Raw genomic sequence first — 18,780 nt, 5'->3', positions numbered from 1 at the left:
CAGATTCAGACCCAGCCATCTGACTCCATAATTTGGGCTATTAACCCGCACTATCCAGCCTCCAGGTCTGTGCTTTTCCTGTATGGATCTATCTACACACGGAGCAAACTGGGGGCACCGTGATCCTTGGCATCCAAGCCAGGGGACGCCGTGGGGCCGAGGAGCACTGTTGATCAGCACTGACCTCGTGGAAGTTTTAGGCCAAAGTTAGATAAAACTTTCCTTTCCCTCTAGGACGCTCCCAGAGCTTCTCAGGTGACCCCACAGTTTGAGTGTCTGAAACCTCTCTAGGAAGCCCAGTATCTCCAGAGCAATTCCTCGGATTCTCAGGGCTTCCCAGACCAGCCTTGGTTTGAACAACTGAGCTGTGGCCATGGAGGTGCCAGATACTGGGCTCTGGGGCCAGCTGTCTGGGCGCAGCCAGCAGTGGGCCATAGTGATCCTCCCTAGGAACGCCCAGTTGACACGTCTTGGAGTCTGTCGGGGTATATCTCTGGGGCTGAGCCTGTCTCCGTGCCAAAGGACAAATGTGTATCTCACGACGGTGATCTTCACTAATGGCTACATTTGTGTTTTATTTTGCCCACCAGTATGCATGCGTGTGGGGGCTTATGTCCAAATATGGGTATGTTCCAATGTGGACACAAAGTGTGTTAAAGTTGGCATGAAAAACTGAAAGGCTGGAGGGACATAGCTGTATAGCCACATGTGGGGGGCGGGTGGGGCACACTCTCCTGGTGGCTCTCAACACAGTTGTGGCTTGTAGCCACCTTGGCCCTCCTCCCTTGCTGCGCTAAGGCAATGTTCCCAGATGGTCCGGCCCCCCGCCTTGCACCAGGAGGCAGTTTAGTTCTTTGTGGCCTTGATTTCCTTCCTGCAGGAAAGGAGACAGCCCCTCCAGCTTTCCTGGCACTCCCACGGATTTTTGCTCTTCTCCCCTGCTCTGCTCCGGCCATATGGACTATCCTCCCCGCCCCCCTCCTCCCCTGGCCACACCAGAGGGAGCTGGCAAACATGTGGTATGGGGCAGTTTTTGAGCCAAAGAAAGGATGGTGCCCAAGGAGTCCCCAGAGCCAGGGCAGGACTGAGTCCCTCCCTCTATGAATTTCAGCATCCCACCCCCCCATCCCCTTTTGAATCAAGCCTCTCCTCCCCCCAACCCCAGGGGGGCACAACTCCTGGGGGAGGGCCCTCCCCACCCCAGTCGTTCTGATTGGTTCACAGTGGGGAGTCAAGTCACTCTCTGAACCACTCTCCAGCCACCCCTCTAGGTCTCTGGGGATTTCACTCAGAGCTTCCACATCCCACCCCCCCCACCCCCCCACCCCCCCCCACCCCCCACCCCCCCGGGGGCCGTTAAAACCGTGACTCCTTGGAGTCTGACGGAGAGGGAGACACCCAGCTGCTGGTGGGGTCCTAGGAAAGCAGTGGCTGTTCAGGACGCAGACTTGGGAGATGGGTTCTGCAGCCTGGCAGGGAGAGGCAGCTTTGGGCAAGGCTCCAACAGTGCCTTGCCAAGTCCCTGCCTCTGCTGCAGCAATCCATACCGCCTGAGGCCCTGCCTCGGGGCCTGTGGCCAGATCTGCCAGGGTGTGGCCATCTTCCAGACTGCTCTCTGGCCCCTGAGGGCTGGGGCAGGGTGCCTCCAGGCCAGAACTCTGTTGTGCTGAAGAGAACAATCCGAAAGCTCTGTGACCTACGGGGAATTGCTTCAACACCTGTGCCTTCCTTTTTCAATCTGTAAAATGGGGATAATGACCCAACTAAGGCGAGAATTAAAAGAGCTACTGTAGGCGAAGCCTGTGGACAGTAATGGCACCTAGTAATTGTTATTGTGAGACGACCCCCAAGGTCAGTCTGGCCTTTTCCCAAGGTCGGCTGGAGGCGGGACGGTACCGGAATGGGATGGGAGCGGGTAGGGAGACTTGTCTTTTGTGGTGTCTAGGCTTGGAAGAAGGGCTGGACAATGCCTTTCACCCCTTGGAAAGGATTCCCACCAGCCAGGCATTACCGGCTGCGTGGGGGACCCGGCCCAGGACAGAGCCTGCCTCTCCCTGCTTGTCTCTCATCTTTGAAGTCTTTTCTTAAAGGTCAGGAGAACAGAGAGACCCCTCTAGAATTTGTCTCTGGTGATAAGGCCAGCCGACATAGGCTCTAAAAATAAACCTTAATAAGATTTTGGGTAAACACTCTCCACCGCAGTTCAGATCACGATTCTTTTTCCCCATTCCTAGAGCTATGTGACCTATGGTGGAGCCTCTTCCCGCAGAGGAAATGTCAAAGGCTTCCAGAGTGCCAGGTTGAATTTGGATGAGGCCCCACTCTGCTCTGGGGCCCGGCCTCGCCAGAAGGACCCGCAGTCTTAAGAGTGAGAGGCTCCCTTCCAGTTCCATCCATCGCGGTGCAGTACCCCGACACTCCAGCTACCCCCTCCCCCGCTGCCCCCTCCCGGGCCCAGGGAACAACGTGAGCTCCCTGGAGTGTGTCTGTACCCAGGGACAGGCGGGGACTGCGACTTCGCTTTGTTACTGTTCCCTTTTCCCCCAACATGTGGTTCTCAGAGGTGGGGACTGCGAGCCTGTCTAGTTTACCGGGCCTGGGGGCCACCCTAGACGGGGCACACAGGGCAGTGCCTGGGGCGTGGAGTGCCCGGGAGAGGGGCGCAGGCTGCGGATCTCAGCAGCAGGCGCAGGCCGACTGGGACCTGCCGGCCGGGGCCTGCGGCAGAGTGGTCTTTAGAGCTCCTTCTCGCTGCAAAGCGAGAATAGGTCAGCGGGGTCCTGGGATCGGGGTCCACGGCACTGGCCTTCCCCCTGGGGCGGTCCAGACCGGGAGGCTGTAGGAGGTGGGGAGAGAAGGAGGTAGCGCACCGGGAGAAAGGGTGTAATTGGGGTTGGGGGGCGCGGAAGAAAGGAAGAGGAGGAGGAGCCAGGGGTGGGGCGAGGAGAGGGATGGCAGAGGCCTCGCCCGCACTGCCGCCCCAGCCCCCGCGCTCCCCCTGTCCCCCACCAGCGGTGGGGGCCGCGGTCCCCGGCTCGCGCACGCAGAGACTGGGCACAGGAGCGGTGGGAGGGGCTGGGGTGGGAAGAGAAAACCGGTGTGGCCGGAGGACTGCGCCGGAGACCGAGGGAGGGGGAAGGAGCCAGCGGGGGTTTTAACGACGCCCCGGGGGCAGGGGACGCGCCCCGCTCGCACCTGCGCCGCAGCCCCCCGCCCGCGGCGCCCCCCACGCCCCCGCCGCTGAAGTGCCTCCCACCTACCGGTGTTTTCTCCCAGCGTTCTAGGGGACCGTGGAATGTTTCACCCTTTCCTTCCTGGAGCTGGAAGGAAAGAGTATCGTAGGCTTGCCTCTGCTCCCCGTTCGGGGTGGGAGGTGGGAGAAGATGCATTCTCTCACAAGGAATGAATGTAGGTGGCTGTCACTGTGGGCACAGCTGGCCCCAGACAAAGAGCAGAGCCCGGGAGATCCAGCCGAGAGAAGGAAAACAGTAACCGCAATCTAGAGGAGCCACCTCCTCGGCCTGCTGCTCGGTGGTGAATCCAGCCTGCAGGGCCCAGTCCTCGGCGCTCAGCGCGCCTCCCGACCACCACCGACTAAGCCCTTTTCAGGTTGCCTCCCTCTACCCTCAGACGTACCCCCAAATTAGCTAGTATCCGCCCCATTTTACAGATCCGAAAACTACAAAGAGCTTACAAAGACCTTGCCTCCAGCCACACTTCCAGCAGCTGGAAAAGCCCAGACTTGAACCCTGATCTCTCTCTGACTTTGACAATGTTTCCCCGTGTACCAGGCAGCCGCTCCGGATTCTTCTGCGCCCCAACATTCCCAACGCCCTCCTCACCCTCTCTCTCCTTATCCCATCCCCACCCCTGCCTCACTGTCCTGTCTACCTCACTCCTCCATGGGAAGGATGATGGGGAGTAGTTCACACTGAGGTTTCAGTGACCGATTACCAGCCCGAAGCGCTTCCCTTCTCCTCCCTCCCTGAGATCTGCCTTGTAAGCAGCATCTGAGCCTCAGGTTAGAGGACAGGTCCCTGAGGGAATGGGTTTAAGGGACAACCAGGAATGGGGAGCGGTACCGTGGGGGCAGCGAACCCTCCCGGCGCCCCTGCCGCACAGAGGCTAGGCTCCTTCCATCTGTCGGCGAGTCTGGGAGAGAGTCACTGAATCTGACCTGTGGACCTACTGCGTGCCTCCAGTGTGCAGCCGTGCCCATCACAAGTGTTACCCCCTTGATTCTTCACAATGACCAGGGAGGTGGTTGTTAGTCTCCCCATCTCACAGAGAAGGAAACCCGGGTCTTCAGGAGGAAAGAACTTGCCCAAGAAAGTGGTGCTAGTAAGTTGACTTGGAATCCAAACCCATTCATCCATTAAGTGCGTTGTTATTATTTTGCTGTGTGCAGGGATACCGACACGGAATCATCGCTGCTGTTCCCAAGCAGGTGAATAGGTGTGAAGGAATCAGTACAGTAAGACGGTGTGTGATGGTCTGAGAGTCGCCCTATGGGGGCGCTGTGGGCGAGTCAAAACCACTAAAAAGGTGGTGGGTCCTCCCTAGGGACAGGTGGTGGGGAAGTGGAAGGGAGACAAGGAACAAAAGAAAACCTTCCTAAGAGATACCTATGGATCCAGGGCTTTTTCCCCCCTCTCCCTAGTGCTGCCTCCAGAAGCTCTGTGGCTTGGGGGAGGGGTGCACCGAGGCCTCCGATGCCACCTCTTTAAAGGTCCCTTGACTCCCCTGCTCTTCACTGTGACTTCACTGTGACATCCTAAGGATTATTAGATCACTATCAAGTGCCTTGTATTTCTGGTATATTCAGGCAGCCTAAATGTACCGGTATCATCCATTTTTTTTTTTTTGCTTTACCCAGTTCAACAGAGGATGCTTTTAAAATATGCTTGACTTGAAGAACAAGGATTAAGAAGAAAAAAAAAAAAACTGTGGGAGCTTGAGGTAAAAATGGAAAAGAGATGAAACCCAAAGTATTTTCAAGGTGTCTTTCTCTGTGTTTCTTTTTTGCAGGTTTTAAAAGCAGAATTCAAGTGTAAAGCAGAGGGAAATTTCTCTGATGCAGCATTTACATAAGAAACACGTTCAGAAAAAGAGGCTGTGATTCTGAAGGTGTCCCTATTATAACTGCACAAAAGATCTCGGGGGAGGTTTACATTAGTCGGGGAGAGGAGAAAGTAATATCCCCCTTTTCAAGTTGCAGATCTCTCCCTACACTGAACATCCGCACCCCCCCCTCCCCCCCCCCCCCCAGGAGATGGCCACACTGTGTTCAGGAGCAGACAAAGCCCTCTTTGTTGTAAGGGCTCCACCTTCTCTGTGCAATTCCCTGGCTCCTTCTGTGACTGTCTTAACAAGTCCCAACATCGCACCTGGTGCCGCATCATGAGCACACAGCTGTCAGGGAGGCCCTTGTTGTCGGCGGTTGTGCATTTTGCTCTCGAAATGTATCCACAGCCCATTTAACTGCCTCACGGAATCAAAGTCAGTGGGAATAGCACAAGATGGCTTGCACTCTTACAAGCCCATGTGATGTATGTATGTATGTATGTGTATTTTCTCCGACATTTGTCAAGTATTTGCTTGCTAAAGCACATAGAATGTCACCTAGAGTAATGCTATGTTCTGGTTATCTATTGCTGCCTAATCAGGCTCCTCTAAACTTGGTGACCTAAACAGCACCCGTTTCATTATGTGTTGTGACTTTGTAGATCAGGAATGAGGCAGGGCTCAGCTGGGTGATTCTCCTGCTCCAGATGGTTTGGGATCACGCAGTGGCTTGTGGCTAGTGGTGGCTGATGCAGAGGGTCCAAAACAATTTTACTTGCATACTTGGCACCTTGGCAGGGATGGCTTTAAGGCTGGATTTGCGGGGCACGTCTCTCTCCACGTAGACCCAAGGCCTTTCCATATGGTCTCTCCGGGAAGATGGCCAGTCTTCCAACAGAACAGTTCAGGTGTCTGACATCAGGTGTTCGTAAAGCCAAGATTGAAGGCCCTCCTTTGGGGTCCCAACGTTCCAAATTTCTTCCTCACCTTCTTTCCCTCTACCTCACTCCAGCCCTGCCTGACACACCCATTCTCTGTGCCCAGAACTGCCACAGTGCCCCCTCGGGTGCAGTCAAGTCACAGTGCAGCCCAGAAACACAAGGGGAGGAAAGAGACCCCATCTGTCTGTGTCCATCTCTGACCCAGCGGCCAACAGCAGCCAGTATCAGACTTCTTTTTCCAGGAATCAGCATAGACGACCCGGAACCATCAAATCTGAGATTTGAAAGATACCCTAAAAGATCATCTAGTTCAACATCCTAATTTTGCAGATAAGTGAGGCTAGGAGATATCCAACAACCTGGATCACAAGCCCTAATTGCAAAGGCAAGCCTCAAACCCAGGAGCTCTGATCCCAGATTCAAGGAAGTGTTTACTGGGTGCCTACTAGGTTCACAGTGAAGCACTTACACTGACAGAAGAGGTGCAAAGTTGAGGGCTATGCCATCCTGGGTGTCCAAGAATTTACAATTCGGCAGAGGGCAAGAGTCAAGAAATGTAGGTAGTATAAGAAAATAAGACTTGGGCGCCTGGGTGGCTCAGTTGGTTAAGTGCCCAACTTCGGCGCGGGTCATGATCTCACGGTTCGTGAGTTCAAGCTCCACATCAGGCTCTGTGCCAACGGCTCGGAGCCTGGAGCCTGCTTTGGATTCTGTGTCTCCCTCTCTCTCAGCCCCTCCCCTACCATGCTCTGTCTCTCAAAAATAAACATTAAAGAAAGAAAAAGAAAATAAGACTTGCAGACAGCATGCGGTGAACATCTACAGAAGGGTAAATCTCGTCTGGCAAGAGAGTTCAGGAAGGGATTTCTGAAGATCTGGATTGATACTGGCTTTTAACGATGGGTGAAACTTTCAACTGGTGACAGCACAGCAGTGGGTGGGGGGGGGAGGGGAAGGGGGGTGGGTTCCAGCCAGACACATCATGAGCAAAAGGAGACAATAGCCAGGGATGAGGGTGGATGGTAGGGTGAGCAGTGAGGAAGTGATTTTGCATTATCCCCACTCGGACACAGTCACCCTGGAGAGCTGGAGTGCACACTGTGCAGACAGACATCCAGCCTGCGACCAGTCTGTGGTGGTTCAGTCAGATGCTTTCCAGCTAAGTCTCCTACTGCAGCAGGATTAGCTTTCTGTTCTAGGCCAGCTATTCTTGATAGTGATCTCCGTGGATGCCTTTGGAATATCCCAATGCCTGGGTCCCACCCCAGAATGAAAAAGCTAGATTCTCTGGGATGGGACCCAGGTCTTCATTTTCTTTAACTCCCCAGGTGATTTCATTTATTTTTTAAAAAAATGTTTATGTATTTGTGTTGAGAGAGACGGCACGGGGGGAGGGGCAGAGCGAGAGAGGAGAGAGAGAATCCTAAACAGTCCCCATGCAGGGCTCGATCTCAAGAACTATGAGATCATAGGGGCGCCTGGGTGGCGCAGTCGGTTAAGCGTCCGACTTCAGCCAGGTCACGATCTCACGGTCCGTGAGTTCGAGCCCCGCGTCAGGCTCTGGGCCGATGGCTCGGAGCCTGGAGCCTGTTTCCAATTCTGTGTCTCCCTCTCTCTCTGCCCCTCCCCCGTTCATGCTCTGTCTCTCTCTGTCCCAAAAATAAATAAAAAACGTTGAAAAAAAAAAAAAAAAAAAAAAAGAACTATGAGATCATGACCTGAGCCAAGATCAAGAGTGAGACACTTAACCCACTGAGCCACCCAGGAGCCCCTCCCCAGGTGATTTTAATGTTCTGGAGCACCTTTCCTCCAGAATCACATGGAGGGCTTATCAAAACATTGGGGCGCCTGGGTGGCTTAGTCAGTTAAGCTTCTGACTTGGGCTCAGGTCATGATCTCGCGGTTCGTGAGTTTGAGCCCCTCATCGGGCTCTGTGCTGACAGCTCAGAGCCTGGAGCCTGCTTTGGATTCTGTGTCTCCCTCTCTCTCTGCCCACCCCTGCTGGCGCTCTGTCTCTCAAAAATGAATAAACATTAAAACAAATTTTCTTTAAAACATAGATTACTGGTTCCCACCCCCCCAGAGTTTCTGGTTTAGAAACCAGAAAATTAGCATCTCTAACATGCTCCCGTGTGATGCCCATGTCACTAGTCCCTGGATCACACTCTGAGAACCACTGCTCCTGACAACTGATCTAACCAGTTACACTTTGAAGCCACATCCTCAGAAATTCTATCATTGAAAACAGAACTCAGGTCACAGACTGTGTAGCCCAAAGCCCTGCTGTTCCACGTGTGGTCCATCCCTGGACCGGCCTTGACATTTGCCTGGGAGCTTGTTAGAAAATGTAGACTCTCAAACCGCATGCCAGACCCAGGCAGTCAGAATCTTTTAACAAGATTGCCCAGCTGACTTGAAGGCACAGGAGTTTGACAAGCTCTCCTCTTGAGCTGAGTTCTGAGTGTTGATTCCTCAGGGACACCTGAATCTTGATAGGATCGCAAGATGAGCAGAGGTCTTCAGGTATGGAAGCTATAATGACTTACCTGAGATGGGCCAGTGACACATTGGTAGCACAGGAGTCACCTAAGCTTTTTAATACATAAACCATGAGTTGGAAAATAGTAGCTAGAAAACAAAATCCAACAGGTTTTGTGTGTACGTTTTTTTGTGGTTTTGGTTTTTTGTAGACTTTTGCAGTTTATTAAGCATTTTGACCTTTGGCTGGTTCTGCATCTGTTAAAAAATGTTGACATAGCCAACTCAAGCACAAGTAAAGGGAAACTTAATCGCTTAACTGTCAGGAGTACCCACTACTTTAAATCTCTTTCCTTCATGCCTACCAGTGGGTGGCCCCAGGCCATTTGCACAGCATTTGGCCTAGTTCCAGATGGGATGAAATTGCTATTTGGAATTCAGGTATTGATTACCTCTTTCACAGTGCTCTGATACCCAATCAACACTAAATGCTCCCAACTGCCTCATAGTTTCTTGCCTAAAGGGTTTTTCTTCCTCCTCACTGTGTGGAGAGTGAGGATTCACTCAGCAAAATCCATTTCTCCCAGTGCGTTTGGAATTCACCTCCTCTTCAGGTGACTTGTTCTAAACCAGCTATGCCGATGCATTACCATGGGCAAGATTAACGAAAGTCTTCCTAACCCCTTCCGGAGATCCAGACGTCTTGCCTTACGTCTTTGTCCAATTAGCTCAATTTAATCCTACTCAGTGGAGGCGAAGCAGGGTTCAGGCTGCTGCTGTGTCTCATTTCCAGTTGGGTCCCTCTGTCACCTTTTGCCAGTCTCACGATCTGTAGGATTGTTCCAAAACATGAAGTGGGGTCTCTCATGGCAAAGAAAAAAAAAATCACCCGGGGAAGTCGCTGCATGTCTATTTAGTGGTGCAGGCGTGTATTAAATGCCACACTGGCGAGGCTCCAAGCAAGACAGTTCCTCATGGGGATTCTTGCTGTCTGCACAGGATGTTGTGTTTTTCTATTCTATTTTATTTTCTTATCGTATGATTTATCTATTTATAAATTTATTTTTTATTTTCTTGCATTTTTCTATTTTTCACAAAAGAACACCATCGTCTGGGGAGGAGAGAAAAGTTTTGGCTCACCTGACAGAAGAAAAGTCACATTAACGCCGATACAAGAATGAGGTCTCCCGCCAGAATGATCAGTTTTCTTGTCAAGGTACAGGTGGTTATCCTATGGCTAGACACAGTTACCAAAAGGATTCTAGTTTGGCTGATCAAGTTCTTTTAACTGGGTGTTATCTTGTGGCAGGAAGGGATCTTGTGGCAGGAAAGGAGAGGGTGAACTCTGCTGGGAAGGTTTCTTTGCTGTGCATACAGGGGAGGGCAGCTTTGAGGAAAAGAATGTAGAAAAAATGAGGGGTTGTGAACTTGCTTCATCACGGAGGAATTATCTGCATTGCAAAAAGACTCTGCCACAAGGGCCCAGGACTCAGAAAATTGGAGCTGGAGCTTTGAAGGAAGCTGGCTGGCTGGGTCTTTCTGGATGGCAGTACCCACAGAGGTATACCACCCCCCAGCATCTGTTTCTTGCCCTTGTAGATCCAGAATCTCAGTTTGGAAATACAGAGTTGACAGGGCTCTGTGGGACTGACTACCACTGATCTAACTCAGAGGGGTCCAAAGTATAACTTAGTTATGTGTTGGTTTACTGTGGGATCTCCCCTTTCCATTATTAATTCATCAGATTTTACTAAGGGCCTGTTAAAGGCTCAAACTCCCTGCCCTCATGCTGCATACATTCTAGGAGTGGTAGGGAGGGGGGCAGATAGATGATAAACAAATACATATCTAGTATGTGAGGAGGCAATATGTGCTACCGGGAAATTAAGGAGAAAGTGTTGGGGTGGAAGGTGAGGATAGGGATTCGATCCTATTTCAGTTAGGGATGTCAGGGAAAGCTGGAGACATCGGAGCAGAACGCGGAAGCAGCTAGACCCAGAGATTTCTGCAGGAGGGATACCCGGGGCAGAGTGACAGCAAGTGTGAAAGTGAGCGTGTACTTGATGTATTCAGGGAACCGCAAGGAGGCCAGAGTACCTGCAGAGAAGTGGGGAGTGGGGGGTGACATCAGAGAAGTATCCAGGGCCAGGTCCCTGGCAGGCCTACGTAAGGATTTCAGCTTTTGCTCAAAGTGAGATTTTGAGCTGAAGAATGACATAATCTGATTTACATTTTAATGGCATCACTCTGGCTGGCTCTGTGGAAAATAGATGGAGGGGTGGGAGGGGGGGGGGAGGCCAGAGAAGAAGCAAGATTAGTCAAGATGCTTTTGTAACAGTGAGGCAGGAAATGAGAGTGGCTTGGACCAGAGGCCAGGGCAACACAAGCTGTGTGATCAGGGGTCAGATCCCGGGTACATTTTGAAGTAGACCCCCCGGTATTTGCTGATGGTTTGCTTGCAGGGTGGGAGAGGAAAGAATAGAAGCAAGGATGGCTCCCAGCTTTTGGCGTGAGGAGCTGGAGAACGAAGGCTCCATGTGCTGTGAGCAGGAAGGAGAAGCCTCGTGGATGTGTGTGCTGTGTTGCCGGGGAAGAAGCAGGAGCCCAGTCTGGGAGATGTTAATTTTGCCGTGCCCGTTAATATATCTGGAGATGCATGCCACGGGATGCATGCGTCTGGAACTCGGCGGAGAGATCCAGGCTGGAGATATAAATTTGGGAGTCACAGCTTGTAGGTGGCATTTCAAATCCTGACGGTAGCTGAAACTGCAGAAGCGAGAGTGTGCATGTTGGCCCGAACTCTATCCGGGATTCTCCAACCGGTAGAGGCCAGTGAAATGAAGAATGCTCTGCAAAAAAGACTGATAAGGAACAGCCAGAGAGGAGGGAGGGGAACCAAGAGAGATCAGGGGCCAGAAGCCAACAGAGGGTGTTCCGAGGGCGAAGTGACAGGCTGTGTCAGATGCTGCTGACGAGCGGAGTAACATGGGGACAGACATCACTCCGGGAATCGGGAACCAGGAAGTCAGGGCTAACCTTGACAGCAGCAGTTGCAGTAGAGAGGTGGGAACCGAAGTTGGACTGGATGGGATTCAAGAGGGAAGGAAAGAGAGGAAGCGAGGGGGGCCGGGGTGAGTACAGAGATGTCAAGAGTTCCACTGTAAAGGGAAACACAACTGAGCTAATGGCTGAGGAGGGATTGGGGTCAAGGGGGTGTTTGGGGGTTTTGTTGTTTTGTTGTTGTTGTCGTTTGGTTTGAGGATGGAAATATAGCAGAGCGGGTTTTCTGGGGAGGGGAACGGCTTTTGGAGGGATGAGCCCGGCCGGGAGAGAGGGGATAAGGTCAAGCACACGGATGTAGGACGGGCCTTAAATCAGAGCAAGGCAGTTCACCCGTAGCAGCAGAAGGGAAACCAAAGTGTACATTAGTCGTGATGGTGGGAGCGGGTGGTCTTCTGTTCTCAGTGAAGTAGGCCGCAGGGTGTCAGCCGAGATTGAGGGGCACGTAGGGGGAGCGCTAAGATGTTTGAGGAGGAAGAGGAGGCCAATGGTGTTGTCTAGGACAGTAAGACTGCCAGCGATCTAGAGCAGTGGTTCCCAAAGTGTGGTGCCGGGCGGGACCCACAGCACGAGGGTCATCTGAGAATTCACCAGAAATGCACATTATCAGGCCCACTCCAGCCCTCCCGTGGCGCCAAGTCCGGCGTTCTGTGCTCTGGCAAGCCCCCAGGGGACTCTGATGCACACTCACGTCCGAGAAGTGCTGCTGTAGGAATAAATATAACGTGTGTTGCCAGGCAGCCGGAAGGGCCTCCTTGAGGTCAGTGGTCGTGGATCTTGAGTGAAGTCAGTCAGTGCGACTCATCCAAGCACATCCTGATAATGCCATCCCCCTTCCAGCGATCCCACCGGGGCTGGACAGAGCATCCCGTTCTAGCTAACACGGCAGGAGGAAAAGTCCGCGGGGAAAGGCTTCTAGCAAAGCTACCCTCGGTCTTAAGAATGAACTCAGGGAAGACATGATCTCTTTTTGCTTCTGGCTTTTGTGGTGCAAGGATGTGGCGGCTGTCTTCTGACGGAGGAGAACAGCCCGAGGACGAGGCCAGGAGGTGAGGAGGGCAGAGGAGGAAGTGAAGGGACAGGTGGCTGACGATGCCGTTCGGCCACTGGACCAACCCAGAGCTGCCCCATCTCTGGGCTTGCTGATGCGGAAGGTACAACAGACTCACGCTCCGTCCCCCAATCCTTGCCTGTGAAACCATGCCCTTATAAAGAGTAAGGGAAGACCATGCTTTTGAACACAGCTTCTACCATCCCACCAGTGTAGTTCCCATTAGTGCGTTGGTATCCTGGTTCGAATCACACACGTTTTGTTCATATACAACTTTCTACTACGTGGGCGAGAGTGGCGGTGAAGGAAGGCACCAGTGCATCTGGGGCCTCCCCAGAGTACTCCAACCTCAAGCCTGTCCTAGTGTGAACCCTTGCTTTGTCTAGGACACCAGCCGGCCTTGGACCTCGCAGACGGAGGCTCCCTCGCCGCCCAGCACACCCGGGCACTGGGCAGCTCAGCTGGGCCAAACAGGCCTGGAAACTGGGCGCAGAGAGCAAATGCCACGGCCCGGAGCACGGCCGCCCCTCACCCCAATGAAATCTCTCACCCGTTTGTAAATCCCATAGCCCATTTCAAGTCTCCCCCCAGGATGACCCATTTCATTCCGAGTGCCCCCTTCCTACACAAGCGGAACCGCCCCTCCTGCCGAGAACCTTCCTTCCTGGAGGAAGCGCGCACTCCCTCCTCATCTTCCATGTTGCCCCTGACCCGAGTTCAGGTCCCAGTGGGGTCCTTTCACTTCCTACCTTTCTTCTTTCTTCTCCTTGGCAATCAGTGCCTGTGGGGCCTTCCCCTTGACTGTCATATGTCCTTGCAATTCAGCAGAAAGACGAGTTACCTTTGCGGCTCACTTTCAAAGCTCAAGTTGGGATCAGCCATTACCTTTGAGCTCAGCTCATGGATGCCATTTGGACAAACACCGTGTGTGCCCTGGGCATCGAAAGGAGCAGAACCCCATGACCTGTATAACTTTTAAGGGTAGACTTTCTCTCTCACGCTTAGCGGAGGGGTCCTCGAGTTCTCCACCAAACAGGTTGACGTGGAGGCTGCTGGCATCTTGAATGCTATTTTATTATTCACGGCTTTCTTGTTACTGCTTCGCGCTTGGTGCTGAAGGTTGCTGGCTTTGGCTCGGCCGCCTGTGAGGAGCCACTGACCAAAGGTGGCATCAGAGAGACTTGGCGGTCTACCTGGGGAAAGAGACATTTCACACCTGTGTGAGGCAGGGAGTGCAGGAAGAGGGAGAGACCAGATTGCATACAGCACCCACAATAAAATAGCAATAGCAAAACAATAAAACAATCCACTAAAGGAACAGGGGACACAACCACATGCAGAGGGTGGGTGACCCATGGACTGCTGGAGAACTGGCACAAGGGACGTCAGCCTATCGTGACTAGGTCTCCCCACACCTGTTTGCAAAGAGCCGGTCAGAACAGGCTGGGGCAGGGCAGCACCTGGATGTGAGAGCCAGCCCATAGGCTGAGCACTCGCAGGGACCACTGGGTATGCCTCAAGGGCCCGGCTCACTCTCCTACAAAACAGTGCCCTCAGTGGAATTGTGAATGGCTAGGACCCCTTGCAAAGGCCACGTTACTTCAGACTGGAATCTCTTTGCAAACCCGGGGTCCCGGACTGGATCTGGCATCTCTAGGAACACAGGACTAGCTGCTTCACCCACGTGCCCTTCTACTAGTCCTGGGGCCTCACAAGAACAGTGAGTGTCCCCTCAGAGATGAGCTCAGAGCTTGGCACAAGTCTGTTCTCCTCGAAAGTTTTTTGAACTGAAAGCCTAGACCAGGGGTAGGCAAATGGTCTCTGTTGCAGATCTATGTCAACTGTGAAAACAGCCACAGATAATTATGTAAACAAAGGAGTGAGGTGATGTGCTGATGCAACTTTATCATATGGATGTTGACGTTCGAAACTTCATATGATTATCCCTTGCCATGAGATATTCTTTTGATTTTTTTCCAACCACTTAAAAAAGGTAGAAGTCACTCTTCGCTTCTTGGCTGCACCAAAACAGGTCGCAGGCCAGATTTTGGCACACAGGTTGTCGTTACTGACACCTGGTCTAACATATCAAAAAAGGCTCACTTCCTGTTTCCAAGGGGAGTAAGCCTAGCTCTTCCATCCATACTTTTTAGTCTCTTAAAAGCCACTGATATGGGCATAGCTCAATAGTTGGATCACTCCACTCCTCCCTGGTGCATATGTGGGCACACACATGCACACCCACGCACACACACACACACACACACACACACACACAGATCTATCCAACATGGCCACTGTTCTGGACACCAGGGTGTGAGAGGGGGCAGTCTTCAGGCAGCCATGATGATTACAGATACATTTTTAGGACTGCTCGTTCTCAGTAAGAGTGAGATGTATAGGGGCGCCTGGGTGGCTCAGTCGGTTAAGTGTCCACCTTCGGCTCAGGTCATGATCTTGCGGTCCGTGAGTTCGAGCCCCGCGTCGGGCTCTGTGCTGACAGCTCAGAGCCTGGAGCCTGTTTCAGATTCTGTGTCTCCCTCTCTCTCTCTGACCCTCCCCCATTCATGCTCTGTCTCTCTATCTCAAAAATAAATAAACGTTAAAAAACAATTAAAAAAAAAAGAGTGAGATGTATAGACTGTCAGTGACTTGAGCCTGATATATCTTTCTGCCCCACTACCTTCACTCCAGCCCATATAGGCCAAGGGTGGGAGACCATAACTAGTGGGAGAGAGACCGGGTAGCAAGGAAAGTTAACCAGTGGTCTGCAGTCAGGGCAAACATTCTACGGGACCAGCGCCATAGGCTGAACACCCACCTTCACCTCTGCCTGCTCAGACCAGCGCCAGGTCTAGAAAAGATGGCCTCCGGGCCTCAGAGGACACTCCTTTTGTCCAGAGGATGCTTCTTCATGGGGGTCAATTGTAGAATGGGATTAGTGTCAGGGACTGCTGGGGGAGCCCCAGGGAATCGCCAGACTGGCCTGTGCACATTTGAATCTCTCATTGCAGACAAAGAATTCCCAGAGAAAGTTTCTCATGCCGAGTTGGAATTTGGCACTGCTTTGTAATAAAGTGAGAAAAGCTTCAGACTTTGAGCAAGAAGCCCCAGGTCAAGCGACCCTGAGCAGGTCACCTAACCTCTTTGAATTTCCTGCATTTCCTCATCTGATGGGGCAAGAACAGTGACGCACTGCTTACCCCACTGGATGCAAGCGTTCTACAGAACTGGCCGGAAAGGTGTGGAAGTGCCATTGCCTTAGTGCATCGTCCCCACTTTAGGTCTGCCTTTGGCCTTGACCAGTCGTGGAGTGGTGTGCGACGTCCCAGGTCTAGCAGAGCAAGATTTTGCCCCTGGATGTCGGCATCATCTTTTGGGAAGAACCAAGGGGTTCCAAAGCCTTAGATGTCCAGACATCTTGCAAGGTGAAGACAAGCCTTGGTCTTCTTCCTGCAGTCGGGCAGTGTGTGAAGCAACCTCACTGCAGAGCAATACAGAATGAGATGAAATTCACATTATATTACTTAAAATGTCATAGCACTTAGTTTCCCGGCGTATTTTGTTGACACGTGATATCCGGTGGACGCTTTCTGACTTCTATGTTAGCTTGCAACGGGTCCTTTTTGTGTTTTTTTTGTGTTTTCCAGGTGAGTTCTTGCTGTCCTCCTTGCACACTTTGTTTTTGCCAGGGTAAGTTGCATCCAGTGCCATCTGACTGCCTGGCTCTGCCCTCAGCCCCTCTTCCTACCCCTGAGCCCAGCGGAGGCTCCGCCCACCATCTCCCGCTTGGCTCTGCGGGCTCTTCCTGGAGGAGGACACGCCCCTCTGCCTGGCCACTCAATTGTGAGCCCAGACTAGGTGGTTTTCATTCTGGTGAGGGGGGCTTCCGCCTCATTCCACGATTTCTTACCTGAGATGTGGTTTTTATTTTTAATACTTACGTTTTAATAGCCGATTGCCTCCGACGGACTATAGAATTATTTATTTTGCTCTGATGAATCTGTCTTCTGATCTAAAATATTAAATCCCTCTCTGTCTGGGGATTTACAGCCTGGCTGATCCAGGTTCACAAAGCTCTTCCATTAAAGGTCTCTCTCCTCTGCCAATATTTATTGCCAGAGTCACTGTTTGCCCAGAAGCTACTGTCTGCTGCATTTTCTGGGAAATGAAATTTATGTCTCCTGGCACTGATGGGGGTGACATCACTGAGGCACTGTTTACATCCCTGGGGGGCATAAGCCCTGAGCCTGTCTCCAATGGGTGGCAAAGGTGGGGGGAGCGGGGGAACGGGGTGGGTTTACATAAACAAACATGTCTACCTCTTCTTGTCCCTCCCTTCCCTGCACCATCCCACCGACCACTTGCGTTGACAGTATCATTGCATAGTTAATGGAACCTACTAAAATTGACACCTCCTCTTAAACTTGGTATTGAGTGGCAGGGGTCAACAGTGGTGGAGGAATTGGCGGGAGAAGGATGACCGACTTTTGTGTGGAGGGTATCTGCTCAAAGGGCGATAACCGTGCCTTCCCTTCATAGCAAGTGACCCCCCCTATAGACCGAGTGACGCAGGCTTGGCCATCCTCTGTTGACAAGCGAGCTCCTTAGGGGACAGAGACTCAGTCTTGCTAATCCCTGGCGGAAGTGGGATTCGAGCCTACCTTTTCTCACTCCGTTTCCACAGTCCCCTGGTTTGGTAGCATGTGCCCCGTGAGGGGTGAGTGGAGCTCTCAGCCCCAGCTCCCCCCGCCACCTGCTCTCCACAGAAGCCCCGCCAGCCTCCAAATCAAGTGGGTCCCGAAGAGAGACAAAAAAACGCCCGAGCAGCAGTTCCCTGGGTACATGTAGCCTCTGCCCATGCTCTTCTCTCTTTCCCTAGTTAGCCAGCCTTCTCCTACCACATCGTGTCTATTTTCTCCAGCGAGTCTTGGTGCCATTACCACTTCCTCACCCCCATGAGCTCCTCAGCCCACTACATTCGTCTCTCCTCCCCCTCCCCGCTTCACCTGAGTTGACCACTGAGCTCCCGGCTGCCTAGCCCAGTGGAAAGCTTGGGGCCCAGGCCTGACTTCACAGGCACGGGAGGAAGACAGTGGCCCAGGGACCCATACTCTGAAGGGCCCCACGCTTGGTTTAGTGCTTCACCGTTGCTGTCTGGAAATTCTTAGTATGTTGAACAGAGCATTCCAGAATCCCGTTTTATACTGGACCCTACGCATGACGCAGCGGATCCTGTCTTTTAAAGATGTGATTTGTGCCTCAGACATCATCCGTTGTCTACCCAGCATGCATTCTCTCTCTGTTCCTTCAACAGAACCCATTTCTTTTCAGTCACCATTGGAGACCCCTTGAGTTCGGGGAGAGGCCATTCCTCAGCCCCAGGGAATGAATCTGATTGATTAACACAAGGATAGAATCTTAAGACTCTCGGTCCGAATTGATCTAAAGGTGACCACATGACCTAGAGAGGAAAGAGAGGAAAGTAAAAGCTTGTTCTGGGAAAGCTTTGGTGTTCCTGAGAAAAAATGGACAGACTCAGCTGGCCTGCTTTACTCTTTTGCGCATCCTCTCTCCTTCTGGTGTGGATGTGGACACGATCGCCAAAGACACAGCAGCCATCTTGTGACAAGAGAGGGAAATCCAACACATTGCCAATGGTAGAGAGAAAGAAAGGCACTGGGCCATTGTGGAGGCACCGCCCCTCCGAACTTCCTACCATGAGGCGAACAAACAGCAACAATGACATCAAAACCCTTATTTTCTAAGTCATTGCTGTGATGTTTTTCATATTTACTGCAAATGAACTGTTTTGTAACTGCTATGACTTCTCAGCGTAATTTGACACAATGCTGTCTTTTCCCTCCACTTAAACCATTCTTCCCTTGGCATTCATGATGCCGTGTCTGTGGATTTTTCTGATCACTTCTTATACTCCTCTCCTCAGCTCAGCCCTCGATGGTGGGGTTTGACAGGACTTCGTGGTTCATTCTTTAATTCACTGCCAGGTATTTACTGGGTGCTGCTGTGTGTCCAGCTTTATACTAAGCATGGCAGGTGCAGCCCTGATGAGAGACAAAGCCCCCCTCTCAAGGAGCTTACACTGGAGTCCTGGCCACTGCCCCAACTACCATGCACACTCCTCCTGCACAACCTCATTCCCTTCCTCAGTTTCCCCACACGCTG

The 18,780-nt window shown here is 52.2% G+C and overlaps 1 protein-coding gene across 3 annotated transcripts in view; it reads left to right on the top strand.

Moving 5' to 3' along the window:
* Positions 1-18,780, top strand: part of MAB21L3 (mab-21 like 3) — a 138,303-nt gene that overhangs the window by 95,848 nt on the left and 23,675 nt on the right. For 2 of the 3 annotated variants that reach the window (XR_009257798.1, XM_058716097.1), the window contains exon 6: positions 9,584-9,699. Coding sequence is in view for 2 of the 3 variants with exons in the window: in XM_058716097.1 (XP_058572080.1) it covers positions 9,584-9,664 (81 nt within the window). In the remaining variant the exon portion in view is untranslated. Of the gene's footprint in view, positions 1-9,583; positions 9,700-15,608; positions 16,138-18,780 lie in introns of those variants that run through there. The other variant, XM_058716098.1, reaches the window with a different exon arrangement.

This window comes from Neofelis nebulosa, chromosome 2 (assembly GCF_028018385.1).
Source record: "Neofelis nebulosa isolate mNeoNeb1 chromosome 2, mNeoNeb1.pri, whole genome shotgun sequence".
NCBI lineage: Eukaryota > Metazoa > Chordata > Mammalia > Carnivora > Felidae > Neofelis > Neofelis nebulosa.
The sequence above is the reverse complement of the archived record's forward strand: the minus strand, read 5'-3'. Positions and strand labels throughout refer to the sequence as shown.